We start from the raw sequence: 14905 nt of genomic DNA on the forward strand, positions 1-14905 counted from the left end.
CTGTCTTGCGGAAGAAGTAGTCATGGCCGACTTGTGCGTTGTCTCAAAACATTTACTTTTCGAGAACTCTCTTATAGTTATATTTTCTTTCTGTTCTCTGGGCATGCATTGCTTCATCTTGCGCAACTTGCATGAAAGAACCAATCTTGTAGAAGAAAAACTTGCAAGGCATGTGCAAGCGAAATTTATATCATGTAGGGAAAAATTATTTTTCACTTGTATTATGACATTTTGTCGATTCATTTTCTAACTGTTCTAAGAGGTTCCACCACTTCAACTTTCATGCAGGTTAAACAGAAGTCGCCAGGTACTGGCTGGCCGCAAGCGGCTGGCACCAGTCACTGTCCAGCGCTTCACGACCGCCCGCTATTTCCTCAGTGGTCTGTTAGTCACCGCCGCCCTGGTGACTGCCCTCGTCGTGCTGCTCCCTGGCGTGACCCCATGCTCTCACGCAATGAACGACGGTGCCAACGTGATCCAGCTGTGGCACGACCTGTGCCTCTGGGGACCGGACTTTGTGACACTGCACCGCGGTGACCGGCCACCACCGACTTGATTTGCACCAGCTGAAACTTATTTTTCTGTCCGTGTCTCCCTCTTCAATGTTCCACAAAGTGTGCGTGGTGCTGCAAAAGTGTCAAGAGATGGGCACCTGTGATGTGATCTTTACAGGAACTTTTTTCCTCAGTATGTGTGTAGGATAAGAATGGTGCACTGTGGATTAGAATAGGCGTTGTTCCACAAAGGGTGTATGGGTGCTGCAAAAGTGTCAGTGACAAGTAGCGATGTGATCTTTACAGAAATTTCATTTTCTTTTCATGTGTGTGCATCGATTCTCCATTCAGAACAGCCATTTTAGGGGCACATTAAAGAAATGTCCAGCAATGGGCTGTAGACTACATTGGCAGCGTTGGCAAGCAACTGAAAGTGGTCTTTCGGAAGACACGTTTATGGGGACATCGGTTCTATGTTTCAAATCTACGAGGCAGTGCGGTATTACCACTGCACTCAGCACGGCATTTTAAGCACTGACTGCTGCATTTGTCATGGAGCGGCACGCCCGCGTCTTGCAAGACACTTCAAGACTGTCAGGAGAAAGGTGATTGCTAAACCGGGTCACACATTATTTGAAAACCATAATGCGCACAGATCAATGTCTTGCCGCACTACGCGGTCACTGCAACCTGGCAAGTACTCATGCTGGCAGTTAAGTGACTTTATGGTGGACGTTCTGTCTCGCTCAAAGCTCGCATGGTCAGGCTGCCAAAGTGCTGCCATCTGCCGGCACTTTTAGCGTTCTTTCAACTGTCCTCTCTACTCGAAGGAGAGTTCTGTTTTGAGAGAACAATGTTTACAAAATACAACAACCTTAAGGCAGACTGCCGCTGCGCTAATGGGTGCAGCCGTTGGAAAATAGGCAGAGTTTGCTGGCAGTTCTTGTAATGCCAACTTAGATTCCGTTTCTGTTTGTTGTACTGTTATTTTTAGGACTCTTGAACTGAGTGCCATGCGCGTGTAATAATTCTGTGTCATGTGCAATACTTACTTTCTTTTGTGTCATCTTGAGCAAGAGATGGACAAATGTGTTCTTTTTTTTTTTGCAAGGCTTGCTATGACTACACCTTCGTTAGACAATTGTAACCCTGTTGCAGCAAGTTGACATGTGACATAAGTGAAGTTTTTTTGCATATGCGCAAGTGTTTATAGTTTCTATTTAAATAGAGTTATGTTTATTACTGTTACGAGTTCTATGAATGTTTCTTTTTTTGTGAAGGTTTATTAAATGACAAATCTTGAATTTGGCTTCTCCAGATCGAAAAGTCTATTCGAGATGATATTTTAAACTTCAGTGTTCATGTTGGAAAGACCTCCTAGCTGAAAATGAACGTTTTTGTTTTGTAAAGATTTATAACAGCAAACCAGTTCTAAGTGTGGCTTTTCCAAGAAGGAAAGTCTATTGTAGAAAAAGTATGTTTTAGATGTGTTGTGTTCTCCATGTTGTTCCTTTTAGCTCAAAATAAATTTAGTTTCGCGTTTCGCATGACAGACTTTCCACTGCAGTCATCACCACACACTCTATAGAGGACCGGGACCAGTGTGACAATGGTTAGCTTTAATATTGTTATCCCATGTGCAAACGGAGGACATCAAACGTTGACATCGGTAAGAAAAACACCTCTTAAAATGCATAGTTACCAAAGTTTCAGCAAATGCTGTGTGAAAACATTGATGTGCTTGAAAAACTCCTATTGACACGCATGGTTAATGTATGCATTGACACATACTGTGTGGAATATACACACAATTTATTGACATGCGTAATAAATATATGCACTGGCACATAATGTAAGGCGCATGACACACATCGGACATGGATAAAACAGAATAGTAACTAACATGCATAATATATACGACAACACATACGCTGTCGAAAAAATGTGTGTGCGTGTATGTGCGTGTGTGTGTGTGCATGATGTGGTAAGTATGTCGATAATTATTTTCACACCATTTCCTCAGCTCTGCGGAGAGCTTCTTGGACCTGCCACAAGGATCCCAAATATACATCTGGCACAACATGCTTCGATGTCATTTTGTCTGTTGGTCTTTCGACTTGGCAAGGGAACTGGCTCGGCTCTTGACACCTTCTCAAACACTTGCACACTGCAGTGATGAAGGTTGGAAATCGTGCACCTGAGTGAATGTCACTGGAATCTCTGTGCACATTGTTTGGTTTTTGAAATTTAAGCTGGTGACACAATGATGACTTGTCTGGCAGCTGCATATATTGTAATCTGGCCTTGTCTCATTGGTCTCATTTTAATTTGAAAGCTTGAAATTGGTGCATATCAAAATTTCCACAGCTGGTTAAGAAATCTGCAGGGACACTAAAGAAGACAGTCCATTTAATACAGGATTGGCAAATTAAAATGTTGCAATGCCTGATGCATCAGTCTTGTGAGTTGAATCTTGGTATGCCAAAAAAATATAGCTAGAATAAGACTGGCTTGAAGTTCTTGGGCTAGCTCCTTGTGACGTCATGAGATTTGGACATCTACCTGAGACTTCTTGATAGATGATGGGTAAACAGCAATTTTTGCATCTTGATGTTTCGAGAACTTTCTCTGTGCCAAAACGGTCCAAACACTTCTAAAGCTTGCTATGTCATGCTGTGGTTTGAGTGCGATATTTAAGGGAAACATCACCTTTGATATCTCGTGCTAGTGAACCTTTATTTTCCCAAATACATGCAAATCGTGTTTTTAAATACTTTGCTATGGTAAACTAAATGCCCCTCTGTAGTGTCCTTTCAAGTTTCTGCTGGAAGTCTATCCATCATAAATGGTCTCAGTACCTTGCTTATGGTTTAAATTATTCGTTCTTGCCCTTTGTTCTAACCTGAACTTGCCATGTCAGATGGTAGACGCCTGCCACCTCATTGGGTAGAACGGACATGGATCTATAGTCGACTGATACTCCAGGGCAACCCATATCAAACCTTTATGTAGGTCTCCCTGTTGGCCTCGTAGGCCTCCTCAGGGTGTCTGCTGACCGGGAAAACGGGGAGCTTTCGGGGATTTTTAGTTGTCCGGAAATACTCTTGGGAAACTCGGGAAATTTCTGCTATCAGGGAACATTAGCTGCAATTTTATTGAAAGGGAACACAAATCGCGCTAATGCTGACTCGAGTAACAGAGAGGAATCGTAACGAATCGTCTTCGACGCCGAGTCGTCGGTTGGAAGAGTTGCCAGTGTCAACAACCGATTTTTGGGACATGCCCAATGAATCGACCGGTTCGCGGCACCGCCACGTACCCCATAAAGTGAGTGTATAAGAACATCTAAAATTTCGGACGCAAGAAACTTTCGCTGTCTGATTTTCCAGACTTTCCGCCGTGACCCCAGGTCCGAAACGGCACTAATCGAAGCCACCACCGCTGCCATTTGGATTGTCTCGCCGCCTCGAACCGGCGCTCGCACGCAGATCCGCTAGCAACCGTAGCCACCACCGCGGCAACGCTGGGTCTAGCTGCGTTGACGTTCGCTATTAACGGGACACTAAAGGAAAATATTCACACTATCAGTCAGCTAATAGATAAATGTGCGGAATATAACCAACCCTTATATAATGCTTTCATTTATTACGAAAAAGCGTTTGATTCAGTCGAAACCTCAGCAGTCATGGAGGCGTTACGGAATCGGGGTGTAGACGAGCCATATGTAAAAATACTGAGGGATATCGATAGCGGCTCCACAGCCACCTTAGTCCTCCATAAAGAAAGCAACAAAATCCCAATAAAGAAGGGCGTCAGGCAGGGAGATACGATCTCTCCATGCTAATCGCAGCGTGTTTACAGGAGGTATTCAGAGACCTGGATTGGGAATAATTGGGGATAAGAGTTAATGGAGAATACCTTAGTAGCTTGCGATTCGCTGATGATATTGCCTTGCTTAGTAACTCGGGGGACCAATTGCAATGCATGCTCACTGACCTGGAGAGGCAAAGCAGAAGGGTGGGTCTAGAAATTAATCTGCAGAAAACTAAAGTGATGTTTACAGTCTCGGAAGAGAACAGTTTACAATAGGTAGCGAGGCACTGGAAGTGGTAAGGGAATACATCTACTTAGGACAGGTAGTAACTGCGGATCCGGATCATGAGACGGAAATATTAAGAAGAATAAGAGTGGGCTGGGGTGCGTTTGGCAGGCATTCTCAGATCATGAACAGCAGGTTGCCATTATCCCTCAAGAGAAAAGTGTACAACAGCTGTGTCTTACCAGTACTCACCTACGGGGCAGAAACCTGGAGGCTTACGAAAAGTGTTCTACTTAAATTGAGGACGACGCAACGAGCTATGGAAAGAAGAATGATAGGTGTAACGTTAAGGAATAAGAAAGGAGTAGATTGGGTGAGGGAACAAGCGCGAGTTAATGACATCTTAGTTGAAATCAAGAAAAAGAAATGGGCACGGGCAGGACATGTAACATGCTTTCCTTTTCGCGGCCCCTATGAAGTCTGTGAAAGGGAAGATAACCGATGGTCATTGAGGGTTACGGACTGGATTCCAAGAGAAGGGAAGCATAGCAGGGGGCGGCAGAAAGTTAGGTGGGCGGATGAGATTAAGAAGTTTGCAGGGCAACATGGCCACAATTAGCACATGACCGGGGTAGTTGGAGAAGTATGGGAGAGGCCTATGGCCCTGCAGTGGTCGTAGCCAGGGTGATGATGAAAGGCAAATACTAAGTCGACGAAAACAATGTTTGAATACCATTCCAGAAACCTCGCAACACTTGTTTCGTGCCAAGAAAAGACAGATTACGAGAAAATTGCATCTGAAGGGTCCGAATACATTTTTTGAAATTCAAATCTCCCGCCACCGAACCGGAGGAGTGGTGACGTTGCATACGCCATCACCGCCCCTAACTGCCGTCGGTGAGTTAAACGGCGCCCGACAGACGGCGTTACCGAGCCAACACAGAACGGCGGATTCGCCGTTGCAGCTGCCTTTTGGTCAAGTGGCGCAGGCCGTTCAGGTATCCCGCGACATCACTTGAAAGTTGAATTCTCTGCTACTGGCAATTTGTGCGAGTTTCGCGAGCCAGCAAAGCCAGCGCAACACTGCGCGATGACTGCTGGAACGCGAAAGCGCGGGCGTCGCGGGGTCGAGAGCAAACGAAACCGTTCGACCGCACACGTCGTTGTCAAGGGTAATTTCAATGAGTTCTTTCGTCTAAAAATGAAATAGAACTGGACAAGCAGCATTTTATTTCGTCTTATAATGCAATACAAGGATGTCTTCTGCAAAGAGTGGTTGAGTTCTAGTGGCAGAATTTGACAGGAGTGCTTTCGTCATCGGGCAAGTACTTTAATTTCGCACTTTAATTTCGGCAAGTACTTTCAATTTCCCGGGGGAGTCTCTAATCATGTTCTGCATTTACCTCAATTTTTCGGTTATTAAGGCTCTGTTCGCGATAATACTGACGCTTTAGAGATGCTCGAGCACTAATTATCACTTTAGCTAGAATTAATATTTGCCTTTAGTATCCCTTTAAACTTCTTGCCATTCTATTCCGTGTTTTTCATTGAAAGAATTCGCCACTGTCAGTAATTGCACCGACTCAGTCTTTGTAACCTCGCGTTTGGCTTCGAAGCTCGGAAAGCACAACGCGCTACATAACGCCGTTTTTTGAAAGTCACCTTCGCCTCAGTACAGCATTGTTACGCGGTGAAGCAGAAGCAAAGTATTGCGGTGAAGCTTAAGCGTGGGAAGGGCCAATTGTTAGGAAGCACAGTATGTACTCCATAATTATACATGCCTGCACTCGCTGTCTCCTGTCGCAGTACGAGCACCAATATGCCTAATAAGAGTACTGGCAGGCCTTCAGAGCTTTTTCGGACGTGCCTGTACAATCTGAGCCCTTAAGGGCAGGAAAAGACAAGCATTCATTTTCTCGGACGTTTTCGCGGCCCCTATGAAGTTTGACAAATCTGATGTTTACTACAATTGACCAAGAGGATGCTTCAAATGGTCCGTGGGGCGAACGCGCGGCGGAAGGAGGACGAGAACAGAAAGGACCGACGCATTGGCGAAGGAACGGGAAAGAAAATGTGCCGCCGTTTCTTTGAAGGAACTTCAGCTCAAAAAACAAGGCGTTTGCTCCTCAACGTCCTCAGGCTCCTCAGGTGTCCCTCAACCGAAGCAAAATAAACTCTTTAAAGCAGTGAAACGCAACACTGAGGCGTTGTACACGGGCTGAGAGTATGTCGGGACAGTTGATGTTGACTTTCCAGCTGTTGATTGACTGAGGAGTCAGTGGGACGTTTCAGCCACCCTGAAGCAGTGAGCCGCAACTCCTTCGGAATCTGGCGTGCGTTGCGAGGACCTGCCTATGCAGAAAAAGGTGCTTAGAAACCCCTGACACTTCTGTTGACATCCGTATGTTCAAGTTCATTTATTTACCACATACATGGATCCGAGTTTCACAGAAGTGGTTGGAACGAGGGAAAAAAACTGCATTAAAAACAGTGGCAGGCACCTTCTCTTCAAGATGCTCCACTGCTATCTCCAGCATTCTTTTTGCGCATGAAAAACGTGTCCGCTTCTAGCAGTTTCGCCCCCTTTGTCGATATGTGAACCAACCCCCGAAGAGCTCTTCGATGCGCACATGCAAACGTACAGTAAAATTCTTACAGTTGTCGATGACACCGAACACGGGCTGACGCGGGCGAACGCGTGGAAATGCATGCGGCGCGATTGGAAATGATTTAGAGCGCCGCGCCATTCATTTGGGGCGCAGCGCTCTAAAGCGTCGGGCAGCTATCCATGCGAAAATCGTGTCACGTGGGTTTGATTCTGCCCAGCCCTAAAAATTTCATTTCCTTTTATTGAACAGCGCCGTTAACGAGGTTGAGCCCACATTATTAAAGTAGACTACCTCCGGGAACGGCGCACATTTTTATACAGCATTATCTTCGGGATCGGCCCATTTCTTTCTTTGTTGGAGACGGACAAACCATCTGGAAGGCAGCCGAATTATTCTAGCAATTGCATTAAGAAGCGAGCGATTATGTTTTATGAGAATAGGAAACGTGTCACTGCCTCTTGTTTCGCGATATGTGCTCTATACGTGCAATTCGCTGGATTTCGGGTGCAGATACAAGATATGGGCAGCTTGCGTATTCTAAACGATGCAAAATATTGTGTTACGGGACAATCGATCAATTACCAAACAAGAAACGCTTCTCTGAAGTGCCTTGCACAGTATGCATCCACGGCGGTCAGAATGATTGTTGGAGAAGTCGCTAGCTGTAGATCAAGACACATTACTTCTACTAGCCCTGATGACATCTATATTGAACACGATACGAAACTTATAAACGGTTAAAGTGCCCTCTAAATTCATTATCATAGGAAGCCAACAAACACTGACACGAAGGACAATATAGGGGAAATTACTTGTGGTTAATAAATGAAATAAAGAAACGATAAATTAATGGAATCAAAACTTAATGAATAATCTTGCCGCAGGTGGGGACCGAACCCACAACCTTCGCGTTTCGCGTGCGATGCTCTACCAATTGAGCTACCGCGGCGCCGTTTCCCCGTCCACTTTCTTGGGTATTTATGTTTCCTAGTAGAACCCTCGGAGTGTTAGCCAGCGCCACCACTCACAGACATTTTTTGTTGACATTGTTTCGTGTTTCAATACCAGCAGCCTCAGAATCGCCTAGAGTCGATGACCGCACATGTGATTACTGAAGCTTAATTAACTTTCTTAGTTACTGTGACCGTAGAGTTTGCCTTCACACGACCGTCATGCTGTCACAGTGAGAAAGCATTTTTATATATATTTTTTCATTTCATGTGAGCATCAAGTAACCCAGCAAAGGTAATTTTTGCTTACACGAAGATCTCCAATATTTTGAACTCTAAGCAAACCGCCCCGCTATTTTATTGCGCAGTGGCTGGTCTCATTTTCCGCCATTCGTTACGTAGTCCGTTGATCGCTGAAAGCGTTCCAGTGTGCTCCGATGAATTTTTACTATCAGAAAGCAGTGTATATATGCATTTTTTCTCAATCATAAGAGTAACAAGCCTTTTCTGACATCAAATGTTCGTCCAAATGATTTATAAGCAAGAATAAAATTTTCTGTGGACCTCTTCAGAAGGTTTTGTGTGGTGAAATGAGTGAGTCGTGGTATGCTGGCTTGCGCATCCTTGAGCTGTTCTACACGGCTCTGTAAGCCGCGTCAGTCACTGTGAACAAAATGCCATAAGGTGTGGCTCGTGAGAACGGGATGTTGCAAAGAAAGTCATGTTGAAGGTGAGGAGGCCGCGCTTAGCAAGCACCATGGATCTCCGCTAAAACGCAGAAATAGGAACGCCGCTATAACGACTAGCCTGATTTATTGTGCTATTTTGTCCTTAAAGGCTACCTGCAATGAAATTTGGGACCGTGTAAATAGCCTAGTGTAGAAATATAGAGAAGCCTCCGCGCGAAATTTGACGTTTGAAAGACGGGCAGTAGCACGTCACGAAAAGCTCGTGAGAACAGCCGTTATCGACACAAAAACTTTAAATAAAGATTGAAAAAAATGGCGTCGAGGGTGGGGGGGGAAGCAGCGCCACCATTACATGTGCGGCTCTTGACTGAACCTCTCTGATACCAACACACATCGCTGGGTATGTGCCAGTAGGTGTGTGACGCTTTTCAGTGAACGTATTTGACGCCAAGCTCGGTAATTAGCTTATGTGACATTTTCAATGAACCTCTCGCCATCTTGGGTCACTCAGTATGGGCAACTTGTTGTGCGGTCAAAAAGGGAACATTTCTCAGCGTTCACACGCATTAGCGCTCCACGCAGCTCGTCTCGGAGGCCACGCCCGAACTTCTCGGTAGCGCTACTAGATGGCACAGCGTGTCCGAGAAATAAAGCGCGAGAGCGGAGCGCGGCTGCCGCGTGAGGCGTTTATCAGCGCATGCACCGCGACGCGCCGTGGATTTCGGAGGCCACGTGTAGGCTTCGCGGCGGCACCGCTAGATGTAGTGTTCGTAGGGAAGCCCGAGAGAGGAGCCACGCTTTGGTACACGCCTGATTCACAAGGCGTTTAGACGATGGTAATACGTCGTGTCGTTGTATTGCTTCAATGTAATACCGTCGATAGTCATCGTGAGATACATTCTGCCGAATTTCTGTTTTTAGGTCATTTCTGAACCCCCAGTAGAGAAACATCCTCAGCTGCACGCACAAGATGTCTCACGTAGCTGACTGCGGCGGCGTCTAAGATAAGGAACACTGGATAATGCTTTATAGCCTTATTGTTGCAAATGAGCACAGCGCTGCCAACCAAATATTTCATTTCAGAAAGCGCGAAACAGGAAACACGCAAAAGGAAAAGAACTAGAGAAGCGCGATAGGTAATCTACGTACCTCAGTAACGGTGACGATGACTGAGAACTGACGCACCCTCGTCATCACTCATGTCGTAAAGACGCGCATAACATCTGAAGCCATGAAAACGTCTTCGAATGAATCCCCACTCTGAGCATTCATTTACATATTAAGGCGAAAGCCTAAGGTGTCTATCTTGGCGGTTGAGCTCGGCGAAACTGTGCCGTGACGAAAAATGGCGGACGACGCAAGGAGTAAGAACACGTGGAAAAAGAATCACTAAACAGCCAACGGATACAACTATCATAACATTCTAGAAACTTCTGATACATGCAAGCGCGTTGCACGTCGAGGTATGGGCGTTTAACATCTGTTAGCCGAAGAAGATCAGTGACCGAAAAAAGCTGGTGTGAACAGACGACGCGCGACACTCTGGCGGCATCACGCTTCCGTTCCGTTGACTGTTATGCTCGTTTGCCGGTCACACCGCTTACGCTCGGTGCAGGAACGGGCCATTAGAAAGTTACAGCGCATATATGCGGTACAACATGCGCACTGGCGTCTAACGCTGGACCACAGGGCCCGCTGAGCTATAACTTTCTATTAAGAGCTGTGGTCTAAAATGCTCGAATTGACGTCACATTTGTCAGGGAGGTTCCTCTAAACGAAGTAAATCATCGGCTTGGAAAATAAAACTTGGTACATTTCGGTCTGGGTGGGTCTCGAACCCGGCACACCGAGATGCGAGGCGAGCACGCTGCTTCAGAGCGCTTAAGGGTTCTGCCCTACTAAAGGTGTCCCTAAAATCAAGAAAGGGGCTGACAGATGGAATAGCACACTGTGGTATAAAGTTTGTAAACAGGGATAAGGTGCCTCGGAAAGGCTGGCCAACGTTTCGATAAGAGGACATATCTTCGTCAAACCAGCCAACCGCCACCGACAACAAACGCAGGTGACGTCACCGCACTAACCTTTAAAACTAACATGTCCAGGATGACGAGGCCGCCTTTGACAAAGAAAGGTCCTCCTATCGAAAAGTTGGCCAGCCTTTCTGGGGCACCTTATCCCTGTTTACAAACTTTAAAGGTGTGCCCCCCCCCCTTGTGCGTGCGTGATTGAACTCGACACATCGCAGCCATCTTGCTGAGTGTGGCCTATTTTTTGCGTCTGCCTGGCGCACGTGACTGTGCGGAGGAGGTGGCGCCACCTAGTGAGGGTATAAAATGAGCGCGTTGATGAATTTCCGAGGTCCACAAACGGTATAACACCTTCGCATTCCCACACGTAAGTAGTCTTAAGTGTCTGCCGAATATTAGGTTTTAGTCATTGCTGTCGCGCCAGGCGTTGTGCCGAAAAGCGGGAGCGCGCGCTTTTCGCATTGACTAAGGTCGATCCAAATAGGTCGCGAAGCTACGGGTGAAAAGCGGTTCAGTACAAATTGTCACCGACATCAGCAAGAGGGGTTATGGGAGTAGCGTTTGAAGCGCGACTCCGTTTGGAGGCAACAAACATTGGGAAAGAAAAAAAAGCGTCTTTTAAGTCAAGCGAGACACAGTTATATTCATTCAATGAAAAAAATTCCTCGTCAATTTTATATATTCCTGACGAGTTAAGAAACTACAAGTTTAATTTTATTATGATAATAAGTACATTTCTTTTCAGCGCCCATCGAGAAAGTCACTATTGACGCCACTATCACTCGCAGTGCAATGCGCGTTTTGAAATGTGCAGAAAGGCGCGCTCGTAAAGTTCACCTGTTGAAATACGCCCCCCTCACACGTTGTGCTTTTTTGCTTGTCCAAGTTCGTCTGAACTTGGTGACGCGGGTAGCTTCATCGCTTCTTAACCCGTTCATTCAAAAGTAGTGAGTTACGACCGCAAGATAATTGTGTAGTTGTTTTCATGTGACTGCGCTGGCTGACGGGCTTGGCATCCGACGATAGGATCAGCACTACACCTAAACCTTTCATCGGCCTCCAAAGAAAGTACGCTTTGTGCAGGGGTGCGAGTTACAACCGTACGGCGGGCCTTTTCCTGCATCGCTTTCCGCGCTGAAAGCTCGAAACGCCCATATGGCAAGGCTTTTGCATATATAGCTCCAAAGGCAGGCCAACAAAACCAATTGCGCGCCTTCGAAAACAAAATCACGTCACTTCTGCTTTGAACGGATATGGCGTCACATTATTTTTTCTTCCACCGGCAGTGCTCCCTCCACATGCAGATGGCGCTAAGCCCCATAAACAGCCGACGAACCATTATGGAAGCTTCGCTACCAGGTATATTTACCTTGGGGCGCGTTTCTTGCGACTCGCGAGGACGGCCGCGAAAGTACGCCACTGCGGAAGAAGGGCGTGGCAATGCGTCTGCACGAGCAAAATGGCGAAGACAGGGTGACCCGGAACTGCGGAAGTGAGAAGCGGCACAACGACGGGTACGACGAGCGGAAGAAGCCGAGCGACGACAACAACCGCGATTGCATAACTTCACGTATTACCAAATGTGCAGCAGGATTCTGCCTTCTTGTGTTACGAGAGTTTAACACCGGCCGAAATTCTGATTGGAGCGCTGCTATCGAGGCTGCACACACTTTAGTACAGTGAGGTGCGTTCGTCGAACACACTCGGAGGCAAGTTCACTACACAGCGTCACTAGACCTTTAGGCCTAACAACCTGCGAGTGACACTAAAGGCGAAGTCCACTCGCTCGAAGCATCACTAAATTTGCCTGTTTGAATGGGTAGTTTTAACCAGCTCTGGTTTCTGGACACGTATGTCGCAGCATACGAGCGTTTTATACTGCTGCTGCAACCCGCTGCAGTGAACGGTTGTTTGCTTCGCCTGGTCTTGACTTTTCCGCTACGACGTAGTGACGTAGTCGTTGCGCTAAGATGGGTCCGCATGCCATTGAATTATATTTATTGGGCAGTGGGGGGGGGGGGGGGGGAGGGTAAGTGCGATAAACTATGTGTATGCATTAGCGGAGGGCCAGGCATGGCTAAATCTTATACGCGACTGTTATCAGAAAGCGCCAGATTCGCTGTTCCCACGATCTGAAGGTTATCCGATGCAGCGTCACTCTTCTTACCAGGGTTTTTATCTTTCTTCAGATTTCCTTTCTTTGTATCGGCCACATGAGCAGACGTGTCAGGGCCCATGCGCGGCTTGATAGATGCGCTCGACCACGCATATTGTCATAAAAAAAACAAGGTACAAGCGGGATATTGTAATCACGTTTTTCAGATAAAACTGTGGGTATACGGCGCCGGGTGCATTGCGAACCTGCAACACTTTCCCGACAGGGGCTTGAAAATATTATTCTTGCTTTTTCTATTTTGGACCGGTGCACCAGTCCAGTATAACCGCCGACTACGTCCGCACTTTCCATCCAACACGTTTCACTCTGCTTCTTCCCCGGTGCACGACAGGCAGCCTGCCCTCCTCGCATCCACAGAAGCCGAGATTTAGGCCAGTGCCTTCGGCCGCTTGCAGCTTCCGAGATGACAGCGACTGACATTGACACGCTGTCCTACCTCATGGCAGTGGTGCCACAGACGCAGCTGCACAAGCTCGACGAAGCAAGATTGCCGTGGCTTCCCCGGATGAAAGGATGGCGTTCAATGTGGATCAACAAAGTGGTCCGCGGAGCGATCGAAGCCTGTCCGGTACCACGGGAACGACTCAATCGCCTTGCCTGGTTCTACTGCTGGATGGCACCCATGCGCGTGCTCCGTCCGTGGACGCTGTTCCACCTCAGCGTCGGTGTGGCGTCGTCGAATGCGCTCATGGTCCTCGAACGCTTGGAGTCCGCACTGAAGATTCTGGGCCGCCAAACGGCGTCCGTGGCGAAGGATGAGATAACTGCTGTCTTCGGCTGCATTTTGGTCGCAGACGCCGTGCCGGTGTCCCAGAGGCACGACGTTATTTGCGTGTGCCTCTACCGTGGGCTACCCTTCATGGCTGTTTACGCTCCGGCCGCGTCCATTCAACCGCAACTCTCTGTCGCTCTCGCCGCCGTGATGAACTGCAATCCCGAGCATGTCATGCGTGGTATTTACGGGGACCTCGAGTCTGCTTATGTCGCCGCTCTGAGTGTTGTGGGTTCGAGCGCAGGCGCCCAAGGTTCATATGCAAGGCGTAGGGCTGCACCACGTGAATAGGCAATGTCTAAACACAAGGCTGCCATGACGTACGTCTTCCCGGTTTTGTAATAATTTCCGGCGCATGTAGTATGCTAAAGCATAGCCTGCGAGATCTGCTTTTGCTATTCAGAGGGGCGGGGATTTGTACTCTACTTATCCTGAGGCGAGACAGCTGCAGCTAAGTGGCAATGATGTGGACATGCTGCTGCTTTTAACTGTTGCAAATTTTCATATATTGAAGTTTCGCTGCACAATTAAAGACGCCCATCAGCTTGCGGGTTGTGCTTTTAGTGATGGCTTGAACAATGGGGTGCTTTATTGCATGACCGGTGATGCGGTGCTTGCATGGGGCAGTGTGCATGCTTTATGAATGTATGCGCAGTCGTTGGTGATGTGCACAAGAATGTTTCATTTTTGTGAAATATTAGATGAGGATCATGAGATTTGGCAGTAGAAGCGTCGGGGAGAGCAACATTTCATCATTCATGTGATTGCTTTTAGAGTGCTCCCGATGTCGAAGGATGGGCGTATGTGAATGGTGGCTGCCGTTCAGGCGTCGTGAACGCTAGTTGAAGATTCCAATCGTCAAGTATTTTTACATTCTTGTTGTCTGCGTATCTACTACGACGAACTCGAATTGTTTCTCGAACAGAACGCTATATTCTCACTCAAGCTTGACCGCTAATCACTGGTTCAGTGGTTGGTTGTTTTCTCACCATCTTCATCGACGTAGTATGAATGGGAATACATTCTTCATCCTTAATTGTCATTACCCCAGTGGCAACCTTTTTAATTATACTGTCTATTACATCATTGCCATCACGTGTCACCCGCGGCTTAGTGGCCACGCTTTCAGATTTAGTTTTTAATTGAAGA

At 47.0% G+C, this 14905-nt stretch overlaps 1 protein-coding gene across 8 annotated transcripts in view; it reads left to right on the top strand.

Moving 5' to 3' along the window:
* The window catches only part of LOC126544884 (uncharacterized), a 274212-nt gene extending 272171 nt beyond the window's left edge, over positions 1–2041 (top strand). For all 8 annotated transcript variants that reach the window (XM_055077879.2, XM_050192408.3, XM_055077880.2 and 5 more), the window contains one exon: positions 289–2041. In XM_055077879.2, the coding sequence (XP_054933854.1) occupies positions 289–556 (268 nt within the window). In that variant the 3' untranslated portion in view covers positions 557–2041. The remainder of the gene's footprint in view (positions 1–288) is intronic.
* The last annotated feature ends 12864 nt before the right edge of the window (positions 2042–14905 follow it).

Source organism: Dermacentor andersoni, chromosome 10 (genome assembly GCF_023375885.2).
Source record: "Dermacentor andersoni chromosome 10, qqDerAnde1_hic_scaffold, whole genome shotgun sequence".
Classification (NCBI taxonomy): domain Eukaryota; kingdom Metazoa; phylum Arthropoda; class Arachnida; order Ixodida; family Ixodidae; genus Dermacentor; species Dermacentor andersoni.